The following is a 26,677-nucleotide window of genomic DNA, read 5'->3' on the forward strand; positions in this document are numbered from 1 at the left end:
ATGTATATCTATTGACATAATAATGCTACTATTAGGCATGAATCCCCAAAGAGATTTTTTTTTTAAAAGAAGAGGACATAAATGTACAAAATTATTTACAGCAGCTCTCGTTATGGCAAAAAATTGGAAATAAAGGGGATGTCCTTTAGCTGAGGAATGGCTAAATAAAGTGTAATATGTGATTATGATGAAATATTATTGTTCTATGGGAAATGAGCAGAATGTTCTCAGAAAAACTGGGAAATCTTTCATAAACTCAAGCAGATATACTGTGTGCAAAGTAATAGCAATGTTGTGGAATGATCAGCTGGGAATGACTTTGCTATTCTCAGCAATACAATGTTCACCACTACTCTGAAGGATTTAGGATGAAAAATGCTCTCCATACTCCGAGAAAGAACTGATTATTCTGAATATATATTGAAGAATTCTTTTTATTTAAAAACTTTTTTTTCGGGTGAGGAGGGGTAATCTGTGTTTTCTTTTACAATATGACTTTTATGGAAATGCATAACTTCACATGTTCATTCTTATGGGGATGAGGGTGGGGAGGAAAGGAGAGATTCTGGAACTCAAAATTTTAAATACAAATGTAAAAATTGTTTTACATATAATTATGGAAAATAAAAATATTAAATATTAAAAAGAAAAAATAAATGGACATTTTCAGATTCATCTAGATAATTGATTTATTGAATTCCATTATTGATTTTCCCTTGCCCAATCTATTCCATCGTTACATTTTATTACTTTTTAACCAATACCAAACAGTTTTGATGATAATTGTAATATAATATTGTCTGAGTTTTGGATGTACTATCCATACTTCACTCCTAGCTTTTAAAAGTTATTGTTTCCCATTATATTCTAGACCTTTTGTTCCTCCAATGAATTTTACTATTACTTTATTGAATTCTATAAGATATCTCTTTGGATACTATAATTAGATGGACACTGAAATTCTGAAATAATTTTGGTAATATTGTCATTTTTCTCCTATAGGCCCAGTTCATCTGTGACAATGGATATTTCTCAATCTATTTAAATTATTCTTTATTTCTTCAAAGAACAGTTAGTAATTGAGTTTATACAAATGTTGGGTATGCCTTGATAAATTGACTCCCAAATATTTTATACACCTTGTAATTATTTGGAATGGAATTTGCCTTTTTTTATTATTGTTTCTTTTTTTAAAAATCTCCAAATCTTGCTAATTTTGGAAGGGTTCATTTTGTAGCCTGCAACTTTATTTTTATCTATCCCATTTCCCCTAAATTAAAACAATAACTTCCTCCCCCCCAAAAAAAATCAACACAAATCTCTTAGAACAATAATGTACAGGCCTACACAATATTCTCACTTTGGCTTTTCCCCAAAATATGTGTCATTCTGGATTTCAAATCCATCACTTCCCTGACAGGATGTGGAGTGCATGAGTCATTTTCAATCCACTAGACTTGTTGAGTATGATTACGTTAAGCAAAGTTCTAAAGTTTTTTCAAAGTTTTTTTCTATTAAAAATATACTTCATGTAAATTATTCTTCTTGTTCTACTCATTACATTCTGTATCAGATCATAGATGTTTTCCCAATTTCTTCTAAAAACTGTTAATGTTATTATTTCTTACAGTACAACATTATTTTATCACATTTATATAGTACTAATGGTTTAATCATTCCCTAAGAGAGGGACACTCAAGTACTTTCTAGTTTGGGGAGACTATAAAAAAAGATTCTTAGACTTAGAGGCTCTTTTTTTTTCCTCTTTCTTTGATGTAGCCTAAACTTTGCTGAAACTATTAATGGTCTTAATGACTGTCATTACAGACCAAACCAGAGGATGGTTTCCCTTTGGGGAAGATGGGGAGGGATGTGCAACTCCATAATCCTGGGAGTCATATAGGTCATGTCTATAGGAGAACTCTGGAGATGAGATAAGGATACCATGGCTCATGGTAGAGGGAAAATATAATCTCTCTTCTCTCATCCTCAAGTTGTGAAGGGTTTGTTTTTCTCTCCACCTCAGTGACTTTTGGGGAAGTCACTAAATTTCAAGAAAAATATCAATGGCCTCGCTTCCTTGATTTCTATCAGAGAAAATTCACTGTAATTTCTATAGATTGATGAAGACAGGGTCAGTAAATAAGCAAGAGTACAGAGATAAAGCAAAAATGTTTTTAGCTAGCTAGCCCAGTAGAGACTTATACAGAAGCACCTATCCCAACATTTACACACACACACACACACACACACACACACACACACACACACACACATATTTTTAAATCAAAAAATCTATTTTCTCTCTCTCTTCCCCCATCTCTCTGACATTGGAAAAAGAAAATAAAAACAATTTTGTAACAACTATGCATATACAAGCAAAATTAATGGTCTCACACATGCTGACAACTCTTTTTTTACCCTCAATCCATCAGTTCTCTGTAATATGTTTTATCATCAGTCCTCTGGAATTATAACTAGTCATTGTATTTATTGATCATAGTTCTTACACCTTTAAAAGTTTGTTTTTATGGTATTGCTATTGTGTACTTTGTTTTCCTGGTTCTGCTGGCTTCATTCTTCATCAGCCTCAAAAATTGTTCACTTTTGTAATTTTGAAGTTTATAGTATAAAACTATTCTGGTTCTGCTTTTTTCATTTAGTATCACTATAGGAATCTTTCCATATCTTTTTGAAATCATCTATTTCCTCATTTCTTGGAGCATAATAATATTTTATTACATTCATTTACCACACCTTATTCAGTCATTCTTCAATTACTGTCTATCAAAAAGACTGGCTATAAAGATTTTTATACAAAAAGGATTTTCCTGTTTTATTGATCTCTTTTGGATATTGGCCTAGCAATGATATAATTTTTCCAATTATATATCTCCTATCCAATATCTCTTATGACTATTTGTTTTCAAGTCATTAGTAATATTCTATAGTCTGTTTATAGTTAGCCTTTTAGTCCATTTACTAATACTTTTGCTTGGAACTTCATTATTTGTAGCCATACAATATCTCTAGGATAAAATTGGTGTAAAAAAGACAGCTTTTTTGAGTGGAGGTAATCAGGATTATCGAAACTATCTCACAATCTTCACAATTCAACTTTCTGTCTTCTCCTACTCAGTATTGGGCCCTTGCTTATTTATTAAAAGATCTAGAAGAAAGTCTCCATGACATTGGGTAGATAGTTGATGAAGAATTACTTGGAGGACATGGATTAGAACCACAGAGACAAGAAGACCTATATGTGATGCAAATTACACAATTGTTTGGAATAGACACATTAGTTAGATCCTAGATTCTGGATGCATGCATGATCAATGAGATCATCAAAGCAGAGAGAAGGAAGAAAACATGAAACATTGCTATTTCGGATAAAGTAATTATCCAGAATCAATTTAAAAATTGTGATAAAAATTATTAGCCAGGCAATTTCCTTCCCCCTTTATTTTTTAGTTTCAATAACAGTTTGGACATGGTACATAGCTTCAAGTAATTCCTCTTTTTATGGATTCTGGTTCACAAATGATAGTGGAATGAATGAATATCTGAAAGGGATTTAACAGACACCACTGTATGTCTGCAAGTCATGAGGTATTATGGTCTCTGATGGATTAAGAATAAGTTCTTAATACAACAGAAGAGAAACAGAGAAAACCATGGGGAAAAAAGTATGGAAACTGCAACATATAACGAAGAACTTTGAAGAATAACCAAAGAAAAAGATGTTGTGCAGGAAATGTATGATTGAAATAAAAGATGGACAAGTCCAATGATAAGAGCCAAGGGACAATAGATAGGAGAACAACTGTACTGCTAGCATCTTTGAGAAATAACGAGAAAACAGAAGATACCCCCTTCTACTCTCCCTCTCTTACCCCCTTTCCCCCCACCAGGCACTTCATGGCAAATTTGTTGGGTAGCATTGATAAGAATTGTACAGGATAGGTAGGAATCAAAGGCTTGTCACCTATCTATATTATTGGAAGGAACTTCCATATTAATGAAACCACAGATCCATGGAAATATTTCAGTATTTTTTGAGTTGCTGTTAATATCCTACATTAGAAAATTAATTTCTATAATTATCTAGTTAGAACAGTGGTTCTCAAAATGTGCTGCAGAGAATCCTGGAGATCTCTGAAACCCTTTCAGAAGGTCTACAAATTCAAAATCAGTTTTTATTTCTAATGTGGTCTCTATATAGAGAGACTATAAAAACTGATTTTGAATTTGTAGCTATATATATATATGTATATATATGTATAGACCACATTAGAAATAAAAACTGATTTTGAATTTGTAGCTATATATATCTACAAATTCAAAATCAGTTTTTATTGCTAATGTGGTCTCTATTATATATATATATATATAAATTATACATATATATATACATATATATATATAACTGATTTTGAATTTGTAGACCTTCTGAAAGAGTTTCAGAGCTCTCCAGGATTCTCTGCAGCACATTTTATACCACATAAACAAAATCTCTTTGGACAGATCCTCAATAATTTTTAATATTATAAAGATAACTTGAGAACCACTGAATTAGAAGACCAAGAAAGCCTCAGAAGGCCTTATAAGAAGAATTGAGGTTAGAATGATTTATAGGATTATTTCAAAGAGCCTTTATAAAGGAGAAACTGCTTAAAATTAATTTATTTTTTGTTTATTTTTTAGCACCTGGTCTGACTGGAATTGTTGGAGGTCGTCCTAAAGTGTAAGTTTATTGTTAATTAGTTGATCAATTAAATTACACTTAAAAAAAAAGGTTCATTGTGACATTGTTTCCTGGTTAAGGATAAAAGAAGATTGGAGGGAACAGTATTACCAAGGTCACATTCTGTACATTCTTGTCTTAGAAGTTCATCCAGGGAGCTTTGCTTTGACTCATAGACCATAAGCTTCTCTTATCTAGAGAATATGCTCTTGGGAGCAACTGTAATTGAATAAATCTTCTCTACAGTATAAAGTCCTTTTTTCTATATAAGATAATGGCTTCTTCTAAGAAAGAGCATGATAAAGTTCAGAGATAATTTATCTGTCTAGAAGACTTTATCCCAGGAAAGGTGATTTACTTGAAAATTAAGTGGCTGATGTAGAGTCACATGACAGAAATAGGAAAAGTTAATGACTTCATCTAACTAGTACTTTACTCCTAAAGGAGTATTCCACTTAGCCTGGCTCCCTATGGCAGGCAGGATCTCTTTTTAGTTTTTTCTGTTTGTGGAAAAAAGTAGAAACCAAATCATAAAATGTTAGAGATTTTAAAAAGGGGCCTTTGGAGATCTTCCAGTTCAACTTCCTCATCTTGAGAAACAACAGTCTTGAGAAAAAGAGCAATAGTCAGAAACCTGGGCTGGACAGTTAATAGCTATGTGGTCCATTAACACCTGTGCTCCCCTATCTCAGCATCATCCACTAACCCCGGAGATTCCTTGATCATGTGCACTAGACTCTACTCTTCTTGTTTCCACAGGAGCTTGATATATAGTTTTCTGAGAAATCTGAAGCTTTCCCAAGCATTCAGACTTTGAAATGGGGAACCTGTTTTCTTGTTTCTGAAGCAAACCTATGCAAAAGTGAATGGAATCTTGCTGATAAACACAAATGTTATGATTGTTATGTACTTGTATATAACTTTAAGACAGAAATTGTTTTTTAGAGCAAAGAATTTTCTTATGAACAATAGAAAGGAATTCTGCAAAGAGCACATTCTTAAGAACTCAATTAATGGAGCAAATGGGTCAAAGAAAATTTAGAGACTGAATGAGGTTAATGGGAGAAGTATAGGACCTATGATTTCATTGATAGAGGGAATTCTCTGATGAGGAAACTGTCAGTGTAGGTTAGTACCTTTTCTGCAACTTATAGCCTTAGAAAATTACCCCTCAAAAAAAGAAAGAGAAAAAAAAAAGAAAATTGTAAGTTAACTTGACTGGGATGATATAGGCAGTATGGGATCATGGATTAGACTTCCTACGCTTCCTAGGATTTCCTGGCTTTAAGGCAGACATTCTCTGTGCTATACCAATGTGAATGTGACTCTCATCTCCATCCTGATTCTCAATGATTTATAGCTTCAGTGATTTATGTTAATTAAAAAAAAAACTCTTTGGTTTTTGATACTGAATAAACTAAATATAATTTAATGTTATTACCAACAGATTATTAGATTTTGTTGACATTTAAACTTCTAATGTCAAAAAACAAACAAATAGAGAAAACAAACCAGAAAAGACAGAAGATTCCCAATTACATCCTTTTATTGGATCCTAGAAGACAAGTTGTATCTTCTGTGGATGGTTTTCCTTGGTTAGAGAGGATCCTCATTCCATTTTCCAGCTTTCTGCAGCTCATTTTTCAGGGACTGCATTCTCATTAGCGCATTTGCCAAGCTAATTCACATTTTATTAAGTTTAAAAGTCTTCTTCCTTATGTCTTCACCTCCCCTGCTAATTATCAGTTATGAATACTGGTATAATCAACTGTATTGAGGTTCCTCCTATGATACTCACTACCTGGATGACCCAAGCTAAGTCACTTAACCTGTGTAAACCTCCATTTCCTCTTCTAAAAAATAAAGAGATTGTACTAAATGATCGCTTAAGTTCCTTTATGGCCTAATGCTATCAGTTTTGTCTTTGTACCCAGATGTAGTAGGCAGTTAATAATGCTTGTTGGATTAAATTGAATAGTCATGCAGTTAGGGAAAATCAGTCTTTAATGCTTTTAAATATATCTAAAGAAATTCAAAATTTTTTGAAAATAAAATGAATTCAATATCTTATAATATTTACTTAATCATTCCATTTTTTTCTATCTTATCTTCTGTTCCATGCTCATCCCATTCCACCAGCTAATCTAGAGCACATATGTCTGTATTTTTGATTATCATTTTATTTCTATATATTTCTATTCCCATCTATATTTGGATGTTTTTATTTTATATGTGTATATTTGTGTCTTGTGGTTAAATCAAGGGTTGGATCGCTCCAAGAGTGAGTTGATTTTGCTCTGGTCCAGAACCATAAACAGATCCCAGAATCATCCAACATTCTCATAGATGAATGCTGTTGAATATGAAGAAAGCTGGGTGAAAAAATGTTTATGAATTAATGAAAATATGTTATCATAACTAGAAAAAAAGTGAAGTTTCATAGCCTATTTATATTATGGCAACACATTTTTAAAATTTCAGTAGTATTTTACTTTTCCAATTACATTGAAAGATAATTTTCAGCATTCATTTTTGTAAGATTTTGAATTTCAAATATTTTTTCTCCTCCTTTCCTTACCTCCCCTATCCCCAAGACAGCAAGAAATCTGATACGGGTTAAATACATATAATCATTTTAAACATATTTCCATATTATTCATGTTGGCAACACGTTTTAATAGAAAAATTGTCACGTTTTCTCCTTCAGATAAGCAAAAAGGAAGGAAACAAATTAGTATATGAGAAATGGAGGTTACAGTGGAATAATCAGGCAGTGCATAGACATAATATGCAGTCTTCATAATTTGTTAGGCTAACCCTAATTTTCCTTTTTTTTATATTTCCAGATCTTCAGTTCTGAAACCATTTTTCTTCTTGTATCCCCAAAAAAATGTCAAGGTAAGAGATATTTCTAAATTTGCTAATTCTGTTGGCTTAAGGACCAATTGAAAATTCTTTATTATTGGAAATATTTCTGACAAAATAGAGACAGAGGAAATAAATAAAACCATGAAATTTTTCAGTTTTGTTGTGATATAGATAACATTTTTGAAAATTTAATTTGGGAGAAACCATCAGAGTGGATTTTGTTATTAGTTCTAATAAGTACATAAAAATCCTAGTCAATGAGATGACATCTTAATTCTGTATCTCCTCCAGTTCCTAGAAAAGTGTATAATTAAGGAATAGTGTATTCTGGTTAGGGCCTCATGAAGCAAAATTTCCTATAGTATGTTCCTGTTGGATGGAAAGACCTGTGTCTTACTTACCTCTGGAGTTAATTTTCAGGTATTTGTAATTGTATTTGTTGACCTTTTAGATTTGCATTTTTAGGAGTTTAGCTGGATAAAGATAAATATCAACCATAAAATTTCTCTCTAAAAACCAGAACATTGACCTCAATGGCAACACAATTTGGGAAAAAAGCATCATTAAATATATAATATAATCAAAAATACCTGAGATATACTTCTAAAAGACCTAAATAAAAAAAATAAATTCTTGCCCCAAATTTTATGTAGATAGTAAGAGTTTTGACAACTATGAAAAATACCAAACATGTCAAAAATAAAATTGTCCTGAAAACATTGGAGCTAGAGAAATGTCTGAAGAATAATGGAAAGATTAGAAGCTGACTGTCAAGTTTAAGGAGGCAGAGATAAAATTGTAATAAAAGTTGCTCCTGTTCCAGGCTTATCAACTAATAAAAATTTAGGAGCATGAACTTAGATTTGAGGCTATTATCAATTTTTCCCACAATCAAAAGTTTCTTTAGGAAAAAAAATAAAAAATAAATAAAAAAAAATTAAAAAAAAAAGTTTCTTTAGGTTGAAAGCATAAATTGGGAGGGGGAGGGGGGTAAACATTGAAAAATGGCAAGTAAATGGATTCATTCTTCCCTAACCTAATCTATGCCTCTGCACAGATAACAGAGATTTTGTTGATCTATTATTATACCTGTTATTAATACAGAAAGGCTTTTGAGATTACTTATGAAGGGCTTTCACTTTAGGGGCAGCAAGGTGGGGCAGCAAGGTGGTGCAGTGAATGGAACGCTGGGCTGGGAATCAGGAACTTACCTTCATGACTTCAAATACAATCTTAAATCACTCAATCCTATTTGCCTTAATTTCCTCATCTGTAAAATGAGCTGGAGAAGGAAATGGCAAACTACTCTAGTATCTAACCATGAAAATCCCACATGGGATCACCAACACAGTTAAACAATAATAACAAGAAAAAAGACTTTAGATAAATTTCAATTAAAGCTCATTAGCTCTTTTTTTAAGAGTCCTTCCCCAATATCCACTATTTTCTGGATTTATTGAACTGCCCTTTCCTTTGGAGTTTTGGTTGACTGAATGACTGGTATGTTACTATGGATATTATACATGTGTACCTTCTAATTAGATTTGTAATGTGAAACACTATTGTTCCATTTTTGAAACAAGGTGCTTGTAGCAATAATTAACTAATAACTGACATTTAACACGTAAGAGTTTGCAAAGCCTCTTAGCTATATTACCTCATTTGAGAGAAAGTGAGACAGACTCCCAGGGTCTGAGTACATTTGTCTGCTCTTTGTACCCTTTAGATTGGTTTTCTTTTACTTGGATTTAAATACATTATTGTATCTCTGTGTTTTGTGAGTTAATTTGTAAGAGCCTCGAGTTTTATAAAAGCAGAACAAGCATATATTCTAAATAAATAGATTGGCGACTCCCTGAACTAGCAAAGTTTTTAAAGAAAAATCCATTATTTTAGAACCCTAACCTGGAGTGTTTTATCTGTAGTAAAAGCAGTTGAGCAGATCATGTGTACGAATGCTAACAACATGATGGAAGTATAGGCTTGGTGATACAGAATACAGTATTTGGGGTGAGGTGGGAAAAGGCAGTAGTAAAACAGTCCCCTCCCTCCTGAGAAGTAAGGACATCCTGTCCCTCAGAGACTTCAGCCTTCACCCCTATGAGATTTGAGAATAAAGTGGCGTTTCTGTGACTGAAAAAGCTCTAGAGATGGAAGGGGTCTAGGGGCAGTTGTGAGGGGTGTAATCTAGGCTAGCAGAGTACTTTGAGAAAATATACATGGATAGTAGTCATTTCAGAGAAGGAGAACGACTTACCATGAAGCATCTTTCTCCTTAAGAAGAAAATGCAATCTCCTTCACCATGTTGATATTATCTGATTATAGTTAGGGCTCTAATGGAATTAGCTCTCATCCTGGGTAGTTGCCAAGGGATCAGAAACAACAGGGAAGATACAAGTTTGCTGTCTTTCAAATAATATGAATTTTAGATTTGTTTTCCACAAAAGTAAGTAAACTTTGAGGCATCCAATTCATTGGAGACTTTTAGCAATCCCTACAAGAAGAAATTATAAATAATTTTTATCTTTTTGTTGCTAAAGACTCAGAAAAAGTCTAAATATTATTATAATTGAATATTTTATTTGATTAACATTAAATTCTATTCAGTTTACTGAGTATCAAGACCCAAAAATGCTTTTTTAATCAAGTGCAACTAATTGAGAGCCAACATGAAGTAGAGAGAGATACTGGACTATTGACCCCAAAGGCCAAAATACCTGAGCTCCAACTGTCTGTGTAATCTTAACTTTTCAGTACTCTAGGCCAAAGGTTCTTTCATTTCAGTACCCCTTTACAATCTTAAAAATTACAAAGGCCTCATTGCAAGAGCTTTTGTTTATGTGGGTATATCTATCAACATTTAGAATATATCTTGAGCCATTTCTAGTCTCTGATCTAACCCTTGTTACTAGATCCAGAAGACTCTGGAGGAGAAATTGAGGCTGGTGACTTTATACAACCTTCCTTCACTTAAATCCAATCCCCTTGCTTATCATTAGTCTTCCTTCCTGATATCATTGGTCTTCTGGAACAAAGGATAAACAACAACAATATTTCTTAATAATATATCTATCAATATTAGAAATTTCAAATGCCTTACTATTATTATGAAAATAGTTTTGACCTCTCCTTGGAAGGGTCTCAGGGACCCCCAAAAGATCCTCAAATCACACACTGAGAAACATTGTTCTAGGCCAATTTATAATCATCATCTGATCATCACCATAGCTAACATATATATAACATTCCTGGTGTCAGGCAGACACTATGCAAAACCCTTTAATAGCAATAATAATAACAGTTCACAGTTACATGGTGTTTTTAATGTGCTGGTGGATTTATAATAATTACCTCATTTAATCCTTATAACAACCATGGAAGGAAGATGCTTTTATTATCACCATTTTACTGATGAAATGACTGAGGCAAACAGATTGAGTGACTTGTCTGACATCACACGGCTGGTATGTGTTTGAGGGTGGATTTGAATTCAGGGTTTACCTGACTGTAGGCCTAGCATGTACTCCCTAATTGCCCCAGCTGCCCCCAAGATTGTAAATTGCTGAGATAGTCACTACCTGCTTTGTTAGAAGGCATTTCCTCCCCTGGAAGTTCCCTTTCCCAGTGAACTCATAGGTCTAGTCCCTAGCCTCGCCTAGGGTAACAGAGAGTTCGCTTTTTCTACTTTTCTTGCATAATTCCTCGTTCATAATTCTTTGTTGAAGAAGTGTTACAGTCTGCTGACATCCTCGATACACTTGATCCACTGCCCTTTGGATGATCCACAATTTGAATTCTTCAGAGGTTCTTCTGTGACTGCCAGCCTTACAACATCATCAGAAAGATGTTGGGGTTAAGTAGAGGGACTTTTGTTTCAAAGATGTATTTGGTTTCATTTGAAAAACTTTGCAATTTGCCAAAGACAATCCAGCTTGTTTTTCCTTCTGTTTAGCTCTGGACCCATAAGACAAATTTGGGCCCAAGAGGTCATGAATTTACCAAACAGTGCCCAGAAAATCTCACAGAATGGATCCTACAATCCTAAAACCTAGTACAGAAATTTATATCCAAAGATACTGTTAAGTATTTTTTTTTTCTTCTTTAAAGAAGGGACTAGTGTCTTCTTGTACTTTTATGGGGTATTCTCAATACCAAAATGTCTCTGCAGCTCCCACAATCAGGAAGATCTTTATTAGGCATTTGCAGTTTTCATTTGAAGTGGTAAAATCAACACTAGTACAACAACCTTAGACATGTATGACATTTTGCCATTTTCGGACATTTCACAGACTTTTTTTCTTTTTAAAAAAATATTTATTTTTAATACACATTGCTTTATGAATCATGGTGGGAGAGAAAAATCAGAGCAAAAGGGAAAAAAAGCCATGAGAGAGAAAAAAACAAAAAAAGAAGTGAATATAGTATCACAAATATTTTTCAAAGTGTTTTCTTATGTATATCTTAATTTGATTAGACACAGTTAAGCACACATACACATACACTTTCACATGGATATCCTTTATGTAGTAGAGTCTGGGTTTTTAAAAATTTATTCGTTCAACATTTTACTACATAACTTGTAAATCTAAGTAGAGAATATCCTGCTTGATTCACTTTTTAGCTGTAAGTGCCAATAAAACTCAACTTCTGTTAATACCATCACTAGCAGTTTCTGTTCTATACACAGCAGATGCCTAATACATTTTGACTGATAGTGTTATTTCCATCATATCCTCCTCCCTTGAAATCAAATATCCCCTAGTTGCTAAAGGGCGCTAGTCATTTTTCAGTGACTTAAGAATTAACGAAGCAAAAGTTGCCTATAATCTATCTTCTTTTGGGGTGAAGTCCACATTGAATTGATTTTTAAAGTGTATCTTCTGCACTTAATTAAGTGTAAAGAATTTTGCTTGTGCTGTGGGCAATCCAGTAATAAAAACTGGCATCTGTGTAGAACTTTTATGCGCACTTTATACATATTTGATTCTTACAATAGTGCTGTGATGCAAATATTACATATATTATGCCCTTTTAAGAGACGAGGAAGTTAAAGCTCAGAAGAATTAAGTGATTTGCCAGGGACAGAACAGCTGAGTTAAGTGTTGAAGGTAAAATTTGAACCCAGGGTTTTTCTTCTGTTTGTATCGAGTACTCTTTTAGCTATTCCAGATTTCCCTAAAAGATGATATTGGTCCATCCTTTTCATCATTTTATTATAAATTAGACTTCCCAGAGACAGAGTCCTAGAGTGCCATCACTTTAGGATAGCATCACTTCTCTATATCATCACTCCTATATAATTATAATATATAATCAAGTCAGCTTCTGATGCTTCCCTAAACATAGTTCCAAATCCCACAGGCCCAAAATATAGGTCATTTTTATTTTATATTAGAAAGGAGAAATCAGATGACTTGAAATCAGATGACTACTTAAAAAGCTCTCATAGCATGGATTAAAAATGTCAGTCAAATGACAAAAAATAATAACAATTCCAATTAGCCAGAGGGCCTTGAGAGGGTCATACTGATAGGGAAGAGTCACCCTTCTCCACTTGCTAGTTCCCCACCCGGGGAGTACTTGGAGGTCAAAGAGACTTTATGGACCTCTAGGAGGAGGCTCCTAATTGATCTCCTAACTTAAGAGCTTTTTAAGTAGTCATCTGATTTCAAGGAGCTTGCAGTCTGATTTGTATCCAATATAATTAGCTCCTGATCATCTATATATTATGAGTTACTCACAAAAATTATAGCATGTTTTCTTGTCATTCCACATGTCTGAGTCTTCTTCTCCATTACCAGATCCAAACTACCTCATGTTTTTTGAACTGCTTAAATTGAATGGTTATGCTGATACCCAACTGATAAATCTGAACTGTATGAAAACAGTGGTCTTAAAATAAGAAGAATTAATGTTTCTCCTTCTACACAGGGTAGTTCCAAAAAAGCCAAAATAAATTAAACATTTGAATTAACTGATCTTCTGAAACTCAGGTCTTCTAAAGGATTTTGATTCATACTTTCTCCCATAGGCATGTGCTTTCTCATTAATCATGATATATTTTGGCTTGTTTCCTAAAGAAAAGAACTTTTATAAAACATTTGTTTCCCATGCAGATCTCCTAAAACAATTCCTACTCCATTGGCTGATATAGGACAAACTATATAATAGGAAAAGGATTTGAAATGAGTGGAAGGCCATCCTAATTTCATTAACCCCAAATTGCAAATTTATACCCATTGATCTTTATTTTGTCCCCTGGTATTAAGAACAATAATCCTAATGCTTCCTCTCTTTTATGAAAGTCCTTTAAATATTTGATCAGGTGTCATATTTCCCTTCAGCCATCTCTTCTTCAGGTGAAATATATCCAGTCCCAATAACTCAGGTTTCTTAACCTGAGGTCTATGAACTTTAAAAAAAAATACATGAATTCAAAGATATACACACACAAACAAATACTAACTGTATCTTAATATATTTTAAAATATGTTTTTCCTTTGTAATCCTATTTTATGCATTTAAAAATCATCATTTTGAGGGGTTTAGAGGCACAGGCAGTATCCATGACACCAAAAGATTAAGAGCCCCTGTTCTAAATGAGCCTCTAATAACATAATTTACAGTTCCCTTAGGAAATCTTAAATGCTGCCTAGTTTCCTTCTTTCGTCCCCAAATTCCAGTATCTCTTAAACGGGAGAGGTAGGAAGTTCTAAAAATCTAGCCTTAATCCCTCTGCCAAAGTATGCTTAATGGAATTCTGTTCTATTCACCAAGTAGTCATTGTTGAATCATGTGAATGCATCATGGCTTGCTATTGCCAAAATACTTATCCTTTGGTCAGTGTTCTTATGAGGAATTTTTATTCTTTTGATTTTTGATATCTCATGGAGTCGTTAGCTTCCTCTTGACCAATCCTAATTTTAAGGAATTATTTTCTGTAGTGAGCTTTTGTACTTCCTTTTCCATTTCATCAATTGGGCAACACAACTTTTCTTTTTAATTTTTCTTTCCATTCCCTTTCTTCTGTCCACATGGCATATCATGCCCTTGCTTCCCAATGGTCTGCCCAAAGAAATGTAAATACTGCTTTGACACCTTGCAAGATATCTTGAGGTTTAAGGGCTAAGGCCATTAAACCTTAATCTCTCTTACTCTCATTGATTGACCACTTATTTGCTAGTTACTGTAAATGGCAACTGTTTTGGTTTTGGTCAGAAACCCTAAGGGTCTTCCCTTCCCAGATTGATATTTCTTTTTGACTGAGTAAAAAAGGCCATTTCTTCCTCATTTCTTACCTAGCCTTAATCACTGAATGGATACAGCCTCAATTTAACTGAGACCTGTTGAAGACCTGAGCTTAGAAAGGTCAAAGTCTCCTATTGCATCCAGACCATATCTAGTCATCCTGATCTATATCTGATGGCTCCGGAGGGGAAGGTGAGGCAGGTGACCTTGCCCAGACCTCCCTCACTTCCCTGAGGTCATGGTCCTCTTGGAAGGATAAAAAACAACAAAAGTGTTGGCCCCCTGAAAGCAGATTCAGCTTCTCTTCAGCACCTCTCCTGATGGAACCTACTGGTTCCCCCAGCACAGCCTGGGAGAAGCCAGGCTCACTTCCATGGCAGGATGAAGCGTCAGAGTAGGGCTCGATGAAGAACAAGAATGAAGAAACAGGGATCCTTGCCCTCAAGGAACTTCTAGTCTGACTTGTGCCCAGTACAGGTCCTTTGTATATTGTTTACTCAGCAATGTTAAATTACTTGTCAGTCAGGTGGAATAGATTGGAGTCAGGAAGACCTGAATTTAAATCCTATTTCAGATATTTGCAAGATGTGTGAGCCTAGGAAAGTTATTTAACTAGAGAGAAAAAGAGAGAGACAGAGACAGAGACAGATAGAAACAGAGAGAGAGAGAGAGAGAGAGAGAGAGAGAGAGAGAGAGAGAGAGAGAGAGAGAGAGAGAGAGAGAGAGAGAGAGAGAGAGAGAGAGAGAGAGAGAAAGAAAGAAGGAAAGAAGGAAAGGAAGGAAGAAAGAAAGAAGAAAGAAAAAAAGGAAGGAAAAAAGAGAGAAAGAAAAAGAAAATTTTGGATAAGGAAGACAAACCTGCAAATGCAAAGCAATCCAAAAGAATAAATACAGTTGGGGCAGCTGGGTGGCACAGTGGATAGAGCCCCAGCCCTGAAACCAGGAGGACCTGAGTTCAAATTTGGCCTTAGACACTTAATGCTTCTTAGCTGTGTGACCCTGGGCAAATCACTTAATCCTAATTGCCTCAGCAAAAAAAAAGAAGAAGTACAGTTATACAACCCAAGAGAAAAACAGTCTAAGCTCTTTTAAATCCCCAGCAACACAATTCCCTTCCTCTCATCCAGGAAATTCAGAACTGGCTCTTTGGAGGAGTGTAGGGCGGATTTACCTTCCTCTTCTGCAGACCTTGGCAGGGCTCTTGGGTGAAGACCTGGCACTGGAAGGGGCTGTGATGGAGAGGAGTCCGAGTTCTTGGAAGAAAAGCAGAGGAGGCCAGAGTGGCTTTTCCAGGGAGACTGATCCCTCTGAGGCAGACATAATACATGAATCCACCAGGAACAAAGGGTCCTTAGTTCTGGGGCATGGCTCACAGGCTTGTTTTCCTTCCCAAGTTCAGTCAGCATTTGTCTTCCCTCTTGATTCCATTGCCACATACTGCCGTCAGTCAGGAAGCAATGAAAATCCCTTCTTGAGACAGGAGGTCTTGGGCAGGAATTACAGGGAGCAGCAATATGAAGCCTGTTGTGTCTCCTTGTGCCCGGGGAGTCACCAGGCAGCAGTATCAGGGGAGCTGCGAGATAATCTACTGCTTGTCTTGACAAACAAAAAAGGCAAGAAACAGACTAATTAAAGAGCTTACTAGTCCATTTCTGAATAAATGGGTGACTTTCCTGACTTTAGTCCTTCACTTTTTTAGAAACCTTTTGAAATATATTTTAAAATCTTTAACCTTTTTTTCAGATTGATATCTATATTAATGGGCAGCATGTCGAAACGTTTCAGGAGGACCTCACCTTCACAACAGATGAATTTGTTTCACCTGCTCTACCTGAGAGAGATGATGAGCTGAAAGGTACGTGCATCCGCAGCAGCCAATGCTTTCTCTGTGCCACGGAGGCCGGCCCCTGCCCCTGCCTGTTCTCCACTGGCAGCTAGTAGACATATCCGAATGATGGACAAGGCAGTGCCATGATTTGGCAAGTAGAAGTAACGCATCCATTCGGGTGAGATTGGGTCAACAGAGGATTTAAATCTCAATGAATGGGGCTAGACAGTTCTTTGAGATCTTCTAGTTTTAGCTCAAAGTCTGTGATCTTGTTATCACGACTTCAGAGGAAGAAATGAGAGATGAGATGCAGAAGGGAAGAGAAATATGACAGATCCACTTTGTCCTCTTAAAGGCGGGGAGAGAAGAGATATTAGCATTTATTAAGTACCTACTGTTTGTCAGGCACTGTGTTAAGTGCTTTATAAATATTCTTTCATTGGATATAAGACTAAAATGAACACAGCAAGGTAAAGTAAGGTAAAGTCAAGAAAAACCTAATATTGTAAATGTTTTAGAAAGGGATGCAGAACCAATTGAGGCTTTTTTTAGTTTTTAATTTAGTTTAGAATTTTTTAGACAGAATTTTTTTATTTTTTTATTTAGACAGACATTTAGACAGAAATCGCAGGTGTAGAAAAGATGAGAAAAGTACCCGATATAATGAAGTTATCACAGAAAACAGAGTGAAAAAAGTAGGTAAATCAAATCAGAGAAGAGAGATATTTGGGACCATCTTAAATGTATTTGAACTTCTTGCTCAAAAAACCACCTGTGTCTTTTAGAAATTTAATTGCTCTGACAACACCACCAGGGGAAGTTACTTTTTTCAAATATTTATTAATTAAATAAACATTAATTAATTATTAATTAAACAAATAACTGATGATGACTATCATCATCACATTAGTGGAATTTAATACTAATGGTCATTAGTAATATAGAAATATGTTTTGCATGACTTCTCATATATAATGGGTATTGTATTGCTTGCCTTCTCAATGAATAGGGCTGAGACTGGAGAAAGGGAAAGAATCTGGAACTCAAAATGTTAAGAATGAATTTTAAAAAAATACTCAGCATAAAAAAAAATAATAGTAAACAGAGAAATCAAAAGAAAGCAAAGGTTTAGGAATCAAAGCTTAAAATAATACCAGAAATCAAAATCTGTTCGTTGGATGAAAAGTTAGCATGGTACAGTAGAGAGTATATTAGTTGTGAATTCAAAACCTGTTATTTTTCCCCAGTTATTTCCAACTTTTGTAAAATAATTTCAGCAAAGATACTGGTGTGGTTTGCCATTTCCTTCTGAAGCCCATTTTACAGATGAGGTAGTTGAGAACTGACTAGTCCAGACTCTTACAATTAAGAGTCTGAGGCTGAATTTGAATTCATAAAGATGAGTCTTCTTCTCTACTGCTCTATCCACTGTACCACTTTAAGCAAATCACTTCCTATCTCAGGGCAACAAGTTCCTTATCTCTTAAATGAGGGACTAGCATTAGATGATTTCCAAATTCCCTTTCAGCATTAAATCTATAATCCTAGGAAAATTTGGGGGAGGACTGGAATTCTGAACATACTTAGACATAAAAATCAATACATAGCTTCCTAATTTGAACATCATTAAAAGAGAATTTATGGTAAGTCAGAAACCTAGCAAAGTAATCTTTTCATTATCCATGGGGAAAGACTTCCTAAATAAGTAAAGAAGAATATGTGACATTGGAATTGAATTTGGGAGGCGTTTGGTCTATTTGAAAAAAATTGATTTGATTACTTTAATAATGTCCAGATAACAAATCAATCTTCCCTATTCATAACAGCAGGTCCCAGGTTCCTAGTTGACAGTACCTTTAAGGTAACCTAATCTGAATTATTGCATATTAAAAATCATAAAACTGGGGCAGCTGGGTGGCATAGCACCAGCCCTGAAATCAGGAGGACCTGAGTTCAAATGTGATCTCAGACACTTAACACTTCCTAACTCTGTGACCCTGGGCAAGTCACTTAACTCCAATTGCCTCAGCCAAAAAAAAAATAATAATAATAATAATAAATAAATAAAATTTAAAAATCATTAAACTTCATTTATTTAAAAATATTTTGTAATTTAGGCAACTCAGATTAAATTGATCATTATTATTCTATCCTTTGGAGGCAATTTTATTGAATTTTTATACTCTTCACAATTTTATTACTGTTAAATAATTTATAAATTTGCCCATATTGAACAGAGTGTTCAGCTCTACAGAATATATACATATTTGTGTATTTCAAAATGAGGCAATGGAGGGGCAGTGCAGTGCAGTAGATAAAGACCTGGACTTTAAAGTAAATGATCTAAGAGCAAAGCCCACATTTGTCATGTGGTAACTCTGTGACTGTGGTCAAATTCTTTAATCTCTCTGACCCTCAGAGTTTGTTGTAGACCGGTTAGCCTTGGGAGAATTGGAGGAGTGAATTCCTAGAAAAATAAAATACAGGTCCTTGACATATTTCCATAAGAAAGGCAACATGAATATAGAAAGTTATTCTCCTTCATGAAACCTTACAGAAAGGAATATTAAATTACTTGCTTCTTGTTTATTATTTCATACCACAGACATTTTTCCTTTCTAGCAAAATAATATTATAGTTTTACTTGTGTGGAAAGTTGCAGATCCCTTAAATGATGCTGTGTCTAATTCTGATTTCATTACTGGGCTAATTTTCATAATGTGACTTTTTTTTCAATAGACAGAAAATTCATTTACACCACAACTTTTTAGAAATGTTAATTTCCATATGTCATCATAAAACTGAAGCTGTTGAGGTGCTGAGAAAAACGTCAAAAAAAAATAATGACTGATTTTCACCCATTGAACTGCATTGACTAAGCAGTTGTTGACTTAGAACAGGGCATCTTAAACTTTTTCTACTAGTGACCCCTTTTCTCTTGAGAAATTTTTATGTTTCTCCAATCATATAGGTGCTTTGATAACTGAAAACAAAACAATAATTAAATTTCTCTTCATTTTTTAACATAGATTTACCACATGGCTCACTGACTTATCGTTTAGAGGATCTAGCCTATACTAGAAGTGGAGATAAAGGCAATTCTGCAAATATCGGTATTTCTTTACCTTTTGTTTTTAAAAATTCCTGCTTGGTTCATTTTTATGCATTGTAATATTGGGGCACTAAGCTGTCTAGGAAAGCAACTATTTCTGATCTAGGACTTTACAAAAAAAGGGGGTGGAATTCAGTTATAACTTTCAAAACAATAATGTCAAAGAATAATGATCTGAAGCCAGAAAAGCTGATCCTGTTTCTGAGTATTTTAACCTCCTCATTCCATGAATTTTAGAATGGTGGCTCTACTTAGAACTGCCTTTCAGTTTCCATTTCCCTCACATCCTATATTTCTTATTATCTCTAAGTTTCTGTTCTCTCTTCCCTTCATATATTTTCCATGAAAGTATAATAAAGTAGAAAAAAAAAACAAGAAAATTCAAAATTTTGGCCAGATATTTCTCCCTGAAGTTTACTGGGAGGCAAATTCTGACTTAATATCAAGGAGAAATTCTAAAAGTAGAGCTATTCCAAAATGCAAAGGACTGCTTCAATTGGTAGTACACTCCTTATCATTAGAGGTTGACTAGCTGAAAGGGGATGACCACTTGAAAGAATCTAAAGGGATTTATGCTTCTATTAAGAACTGGACTAAATAAACTCTACTAGAACTCCTTTTCAAATCCAGATTTCTGCCATTCCTTTCTTTTCTGATCTATTCATTAAATTCAAGAAACTTTGTCAAGCCCCTGGAATATCTAAGATATGGCTGGAGGCATCTGTTTTCCTTTTCTTTTTACTTTATACCTCTTATTCACTCTTAGAAGCATTCTTCAGTCGTATGAGACACTCTTATGAACTACTGAGAGCCCTCTAATATAATGAGTACTTTGGCAAACACTAGACATGGGTTGCAACGTAGCTATTCTTTAGTAGAAAGTTTTCACAAACCTCTTAACACTCATCGAAGGTAAAGTGCTGGACTACATGCAATTCCAAAAAGGAGCAAACATCCATTGTTGACTTTGTGTAAAACCAGAAGACTTTATGACTATTCTTGTTAACAGAGCCTAGATATGTGTTTATAAAAAGCAGAAGTACTTTTGAAGCCCCATTTAAACATTACCTGCCCTCAGAGGACACTTAAGTCCCTCCAAGCTCTTGTGCAGATCTCCATCACAGAGTATGAGCCTTAGGCGGATGACAAAGGTATCAGAGAAGGAGTTCTGAATCCTTTTTTGTGTTATGGACTCTTTTGGTAGTTTGGTGAAATCCAGTTTCAGGAAATAAAATACAAATTACAAAGGAAATCAGTCATATTGAAATACAGTTATCAAACCTGTCCACGGATCAAAAGGTCCATAGGTTCTTTGTGTGAGACCTTTTCCCCTTATTCCATGAGGAACACTGCATATTGTGTTTTTTCCTTGTATACCTCATTTCTACCCATCCCACTTTGGAATAAAGCTACCCAACCAGTGCCAATCATGAGTTCAGTCTGAGTAAGGGGACCTGATCATGAAATATTTGCTTGGGCAAAGGGCCAGCCTTAACTTCCTGGCATTTCTACCAGCTTCCTGCATCTGTAGCTTCTCAGTGGACTTTGCTTAACCCTGTGATTCAGAATTGCTAATACCAAAAAAACCCTCACTCCTCAATCCCAGAAACCTCCTCTCAACTTTTCCTACACTTAGCTCTCCCTCTGCACAGTTCAAATCATTCTCTGATCTCAAGAGCTCACTTAAATTAAGTTCCCCTTTAGGCTAGATCTTAACATACACTTCTGGCATTTTCAGGCCTTTCAGAAAGATAGCTCTCCCTAAAAGAGAGCTCCTTCATGGTCATCTTCTGAAATGCAGCTCCCTCTCTATGCCCCTCAATATATACTTACTTACCATTAACATTTCCATTTAATCTGTTCTGAATGTCCTCTTCTCCCCTACTATATTCCCCAAAACACTATCCTTTGCTCCAGTCTCTGAAGAAAAGATAGCTCCTTTTCTTGTCAAATCTAACCATTCCCTTTCTCCCCTTGATCCTATCTCCTCCAAGGACTTGCCCTCCCTTATCTACCTTTGTCTCCTCTGGAATCTGTGAAACATTTGTAGATCTCCCCTCCCCTACAAACCAAATACCTTACTCTTGGCCCTACTATCTCACATCTCCTCCAACAGCCTTGCAGACATCTCGGACAGGATATCCAGTCCAGGACAGAGCTCATTGTCTTCTCCCCAAGCCCTCTTCCCCTTCTGTTTTGTCTGTTCCTGTAGAAGGCAGCCCATCCTCCCAGTCCCCACCAAGAGTCACCCCGAGTCCTCCTTCCCTCTCCCTCCCCACATCCACGCTGTTGCCAAGCCATATTGCTTTCACCTGGGCAACATCCCTTCAGTGCATCCCCTTTCCCTGTGACACTGTTACCTCTCTGACTCAGACGCTCATCATCCCACATCTGGATCACTGCAGTAGCCCCAGGAAGTCCTCCCGCTTCCAAGTCTCTCCCCAGCCCAGGCTAACAGGGTTTTTCTAAAATACGGGTCCAATACCACGTCATCTCCCCAACTCCAGGAGCTTCCTATTGCTTCTATGCAAAATGCTCCACTTTCACTCTTACACCTGATACAGTGACACCAGCCTTCTGGCTATTCCACAGACAAGGCACTTCACCTCCTGAGTAGCAGCTTTGTCTTGGCTGTCTTTGGCTGTGCTCCATGCCTGGAACACTTTACCTCCTCCACTCCAGTGACTCCTGGCTTCCTTTAAATCCCAGCTAGCTAACCTCTCATCTCCTACAGGAAACTTTCCCCAATCCCTCTTAATTCTAGTGCTTTCCCTCAGTTAATTATTTCAAATATATATATATACACACATATATATACACACACACACACACACACACACACACACACACACACACACACACACACATATATATATATATATATATATATATATATATATAAAAGCTTCCCTGGGGCTCCTTCTTGCCTCTTGATTAACATATAAACTCTTCAGTTTGGTGTTTAAGGCTTTCCACTGTGGGGCTCCCACTTACATTCTAGCTTCATTTTTCATGACCTCCCTCATATAGTCCATGTCCTAGTTAAAGGGGACTGTGAACTGGAGATTCCATCTCTTATTTCCATAAATTTATACAAATTGTCTCCCATATCTGGGATATAATTCCTCTTCACCTCCTACTTCTTAAAATCCTTATTTTCTCTTACTATTCAGTTTAGGCTCTCCCCCCAAAAAACAGCCTCTCTCCCGCCTTTAATTGTATTGGCCCTTTATCTATCTGCTTACTTGCAGTATCTCCCACAAAAAGCAAGCACATTGAGGACTAGAACTGTTTGATTTATATATCACTAGCATCTAGCATAAAGCTTTGAACACAGTAGGAACTTAATAATGTTTGCTGCAGTGAATTAATCTTTCCTCACTAATGTAAACTCTGAATTCTTTAACTAAATTCTTTTTACACTCAATATCAATTACTGCACTCAGATTAACTCTGTTAAGCTAAATGTAGCCAAAGGCATGAGTTAGCCAATTATACACTGCTCATTTTTCTCACAAAACCCAAGAAGCAAATTTGTCAGTGAAAGATCTTTTTCTTGTTGAAGTGAAAAAAAGACCTCACAATTTCATTAAATTAATGTAACAAAGATAAATAAATCCTATCTTACTACTACTCTTATGGCTCTCCCATCCAATCACACAGGGCATAATATATTTATTTTCAAAACCAAAGTTAACTAAATTAAAAGTTTTTTTTAGAATTTTACAGTTATTCCTTGAAACCAATGTAAAAACATGGGAAGATACAAAACCAGGGTCTAGAATACTTATTGGACTGTGAAAATACTCACTGGACTATTTACCCTTTGTTGGCAATATTCCACTGGTCTATAAACATGGAAAATGTATTACTTATTCCTCAATGGATTTAGTCCACATACTAATATTGGAGATAGTATAATGTATTAATTTTCAAGAGAAAAGTTAACTAAATTAATAGTTTTTAGAATTTTACAATCATTCCTTGAAATCAAGAAACATGTGAAGATACAAAACCAATGTCTAGAATACTTATTGGACTGTGAAAATATTCACTGGACTATTTGTCCTTGGTTGGCAATATTCCACTGGTCTAAAAATATGGAAAATATATGATTTATTCCTAAATGGATTTAATCCACATACTAATATTGGGGATAGTATTGGAGATGTCTGATTATCTGTGGATTGTCATCTTTTTTGATGTCTTGTTTTATGTGTTGCAGGTGTTGTAGCACGACACCCCCTCTATTATCCATACTTAAAAAAAATTCTAACTGCTCAGGCAATAGAAGACTACTTCCAACACCTGCTGCATAAAGAAGGGGCAGAGGAGACTTTAGTCACAAGGTATGTGCTATATTCATATCACTTGCATTTTTGCTTTTAGGTTACAAAGAATTATTTTTTCTTTTTTGGTCTCGATCTTATGATTTCATCAGTTAGTCAATTAAGAAGTATTTATTAAGTACTTTTTATGTTATGGGCTCAGTATCTGGGATGTTGAGGATATAACATCAGTATAGGAAACTCTAGAGCAGTGGTTCTCAAACTTTTGTTTTCGGTATCTTTATCCTATTAAAAATTATTGAGGATCTCTCCAAAGCGTTTTTGTTTATTTGGATTATATTTATAGACATTTACCATATTGGAAATAAAAACTATTTTTGAATTTGTAGACCCGCTAAAAGGGTTTCAGAGATCCCCAGGATTCTCTAGACCATACTTTGAGAACCACTGCTCTAGAGGGACACATAAATAAGGAGGGCAATATAGGTATCGCCACGTAAAATATAAAATTATATCTGATATTAAAACTAAACTGTATATGATTGAGACTCAATATTTCACATATTTAATTCTCTACTCATGTCTTTCTTTGTAAATGGAAATGCTTATATTTGTAGATGTTTATCAAGTTCATAATTTTTTTAAATTTGATTTTTAAAAATCACTGCAGGGTATTCTCTCTTCTGATCCAGATTGGCAACTGGGCTATAGTTTATGTTTTAGAGAGTTGCCTGGGCTATAGACAAGTTCAGTGATTCGTGCAAAATCACACAGGTAAGAGACTTGAAACCAGGGCTTTTTGACACTACTGCTGGCCCTTTATCAATTATGGAAAGCTGCTTTTCTCTACAAATAGTTGCAGTTGTTTCACTTTTCAAAAAGTAGATTTGTAATCTTGTACCTAACCGAAGTTTAGAGACTCCATGCCAAATGAGGTATTTCTTCAGACTCCAAGTACAGTTTAGAGGTAGGAAAAACTAATGTGAGCTAAACAAAAAGAGGAAAACAAAATGGAGTTTGTACAATAAAAGTCAGAGCATTTATATGGTTCGTTTATATATATATATATATATATATATATATATATATATATATATATATATATATATGTATGTATGTGATCTCATGAACTCATGACAACCCTGGAAGGTAGATGTTATTATTCCTAGGAGGAAACTGAGACTAAGAGAGTTTAGGTGACTTTATTCATTCTGCCACCCAATTTCCCAGGTACATGACTTACAAAACTGACAGGACAGATTTTTGAGCTACTATACAGTTAAAATGACATAAATTTGGTAAGGGAAGCTCATAGAAATCAAAATCTGTAAATGAAGAATGTTATATTTAGAAGTTTGTAGTCTCAGGTACTGAACACATTTCAAAATACTTGGAAATTGTACATTCTGTAACTTTTAGAAATGTATTTCAAATGTTGCAGTGAAACATGGACAACTAGATTTTTTTTCTAATTAATTAAACTACTTCCTCATCACTTTGATGATTTTCATATTGTGATTTGATGCTTTTCAAATATCATTCAACAATGTACTTTAAGACCTTCATGGAAAATGCAACTCTAATGTCCCATCATAGCTTAGAGGTGAGCTTTTGTTCTAGAAATCTGTCAACACTGGAGCCATTCCCACCAAGCTTTAGCCACTGGGCTGGTGATGGACTGAATGGTTCACCTGAGTCTAAATCTAAGTTCGGAGAGACTTTACCAGATTGGTTAGAAAATGACAAATGTTTTGACCATAGCCACTCTTAAAGATTGTCTGCTGTATTAGGGGTCCATTAAAGAATCTCACTGAGGACATTTCCTACATTCTATAGACTCTTGCTGGGCCCATCTCCTTATTTGTATAATAAGGGATAGGGATTGGATGGTACCTAAGATCCCTTTCACTCTGTATGATCCTATGGTGTACATTTTTGCAGAGGGAGGACACATATTAATAAAACTGTAGATCCTTAAAATATGTTTCAAGATAAATATTATTTATTTATATTTCTCCTGTGATGATGCTTTTGCTTGGTAAATAGGAAGATATGCAAACTAAAGGAAGTGATAAGTCAAAAAGAAACTAGATTGGGGAGGAGAGATGGAAGAATACTTTAGTACCTTAAATCTCTGTTTCTATAAATCTCAAATTTCCTTTTGAGTAAAATCCAATTTTCTTAAAATAAGGTCATCTTTTGCATTAAATGTATATGTTTGACTGTGTGCTGCCAATAGGTAAAATATATTGCTAGCCCAAGAGATGGTTTTATATATGGTGTTGTTAATTAATATTTTTTTGCTGTCCCACATGTACAAAGCACATAAAGCATATGCTTCTGTATGTGTATATACACACATACATATACACCCATGAATATATGCATGTGTGTATACATACACATATCTATACATACATATATTCATGCACCCATTTACACACATATATAAGGAAATATATAAATACACACATATCTATATCTCACTTGTAAAAAGATAGAGCTATCTAGTTTTGGAAAGCCTACAGAATCAAACTTATAACCATTTCATTTGATCAGCGACATTCGCATGTATTTATTAAGAGAG

At 34.9% G+C, this 26,677-nt stretch overlaps 1 protein-coding gene across 1 annotated transcript in view; it reads left to right on the forward strand.

The window, feature by feature from the left end:
• The window catches only part of LOC127541401 (uncharacterized), a 142,304-nt gene that overhangs the window by 95,957 nt on the left and 19,670 nt on the right, over window positions 1-26,677 (forward strand). Inside the window, exons 16-20 of the mRNA XM_051966684.1 lie at window positions 4,705-4,744; window positions 7,591-7,642; window positions 16,605-16,716; window positions 19,719-19,802; window positions 24,027-24,150. Coding sequence (XP_051822644.1) covers window positions 4,705-4,744; window positions 7,591-7,642; window positions 16,605-16,716; window positions 19,719-19,802; window positions 24,027-24,150 — 412 coding nt within the window. The remainder of the gene's footprint in view (window positions 1-4,704; window positions 4,745-7,590; window positions 7,643-16,604; window positions 16,717-19,718; window positions 19,803-24,026; window positions 24,151-26,677) is intronic.

The sequence above is a fragment of the Antechinus flavipes genome, chromosome 6, assembly GCF_016432865.1.
Source record: "Antechinus flavipes isolate AdamAnt ecotype Samford, QLD, Australia chromosome 6, AdamAnt_v2, whole genome shotgun sequence".
Classification (NCBI taxonomy): Eukaryota; Metazoa; Chordata; class Mammalia; order Dasyuromorphia; family Dasyuridae; genus Antechinus; species Antechinus flavipes.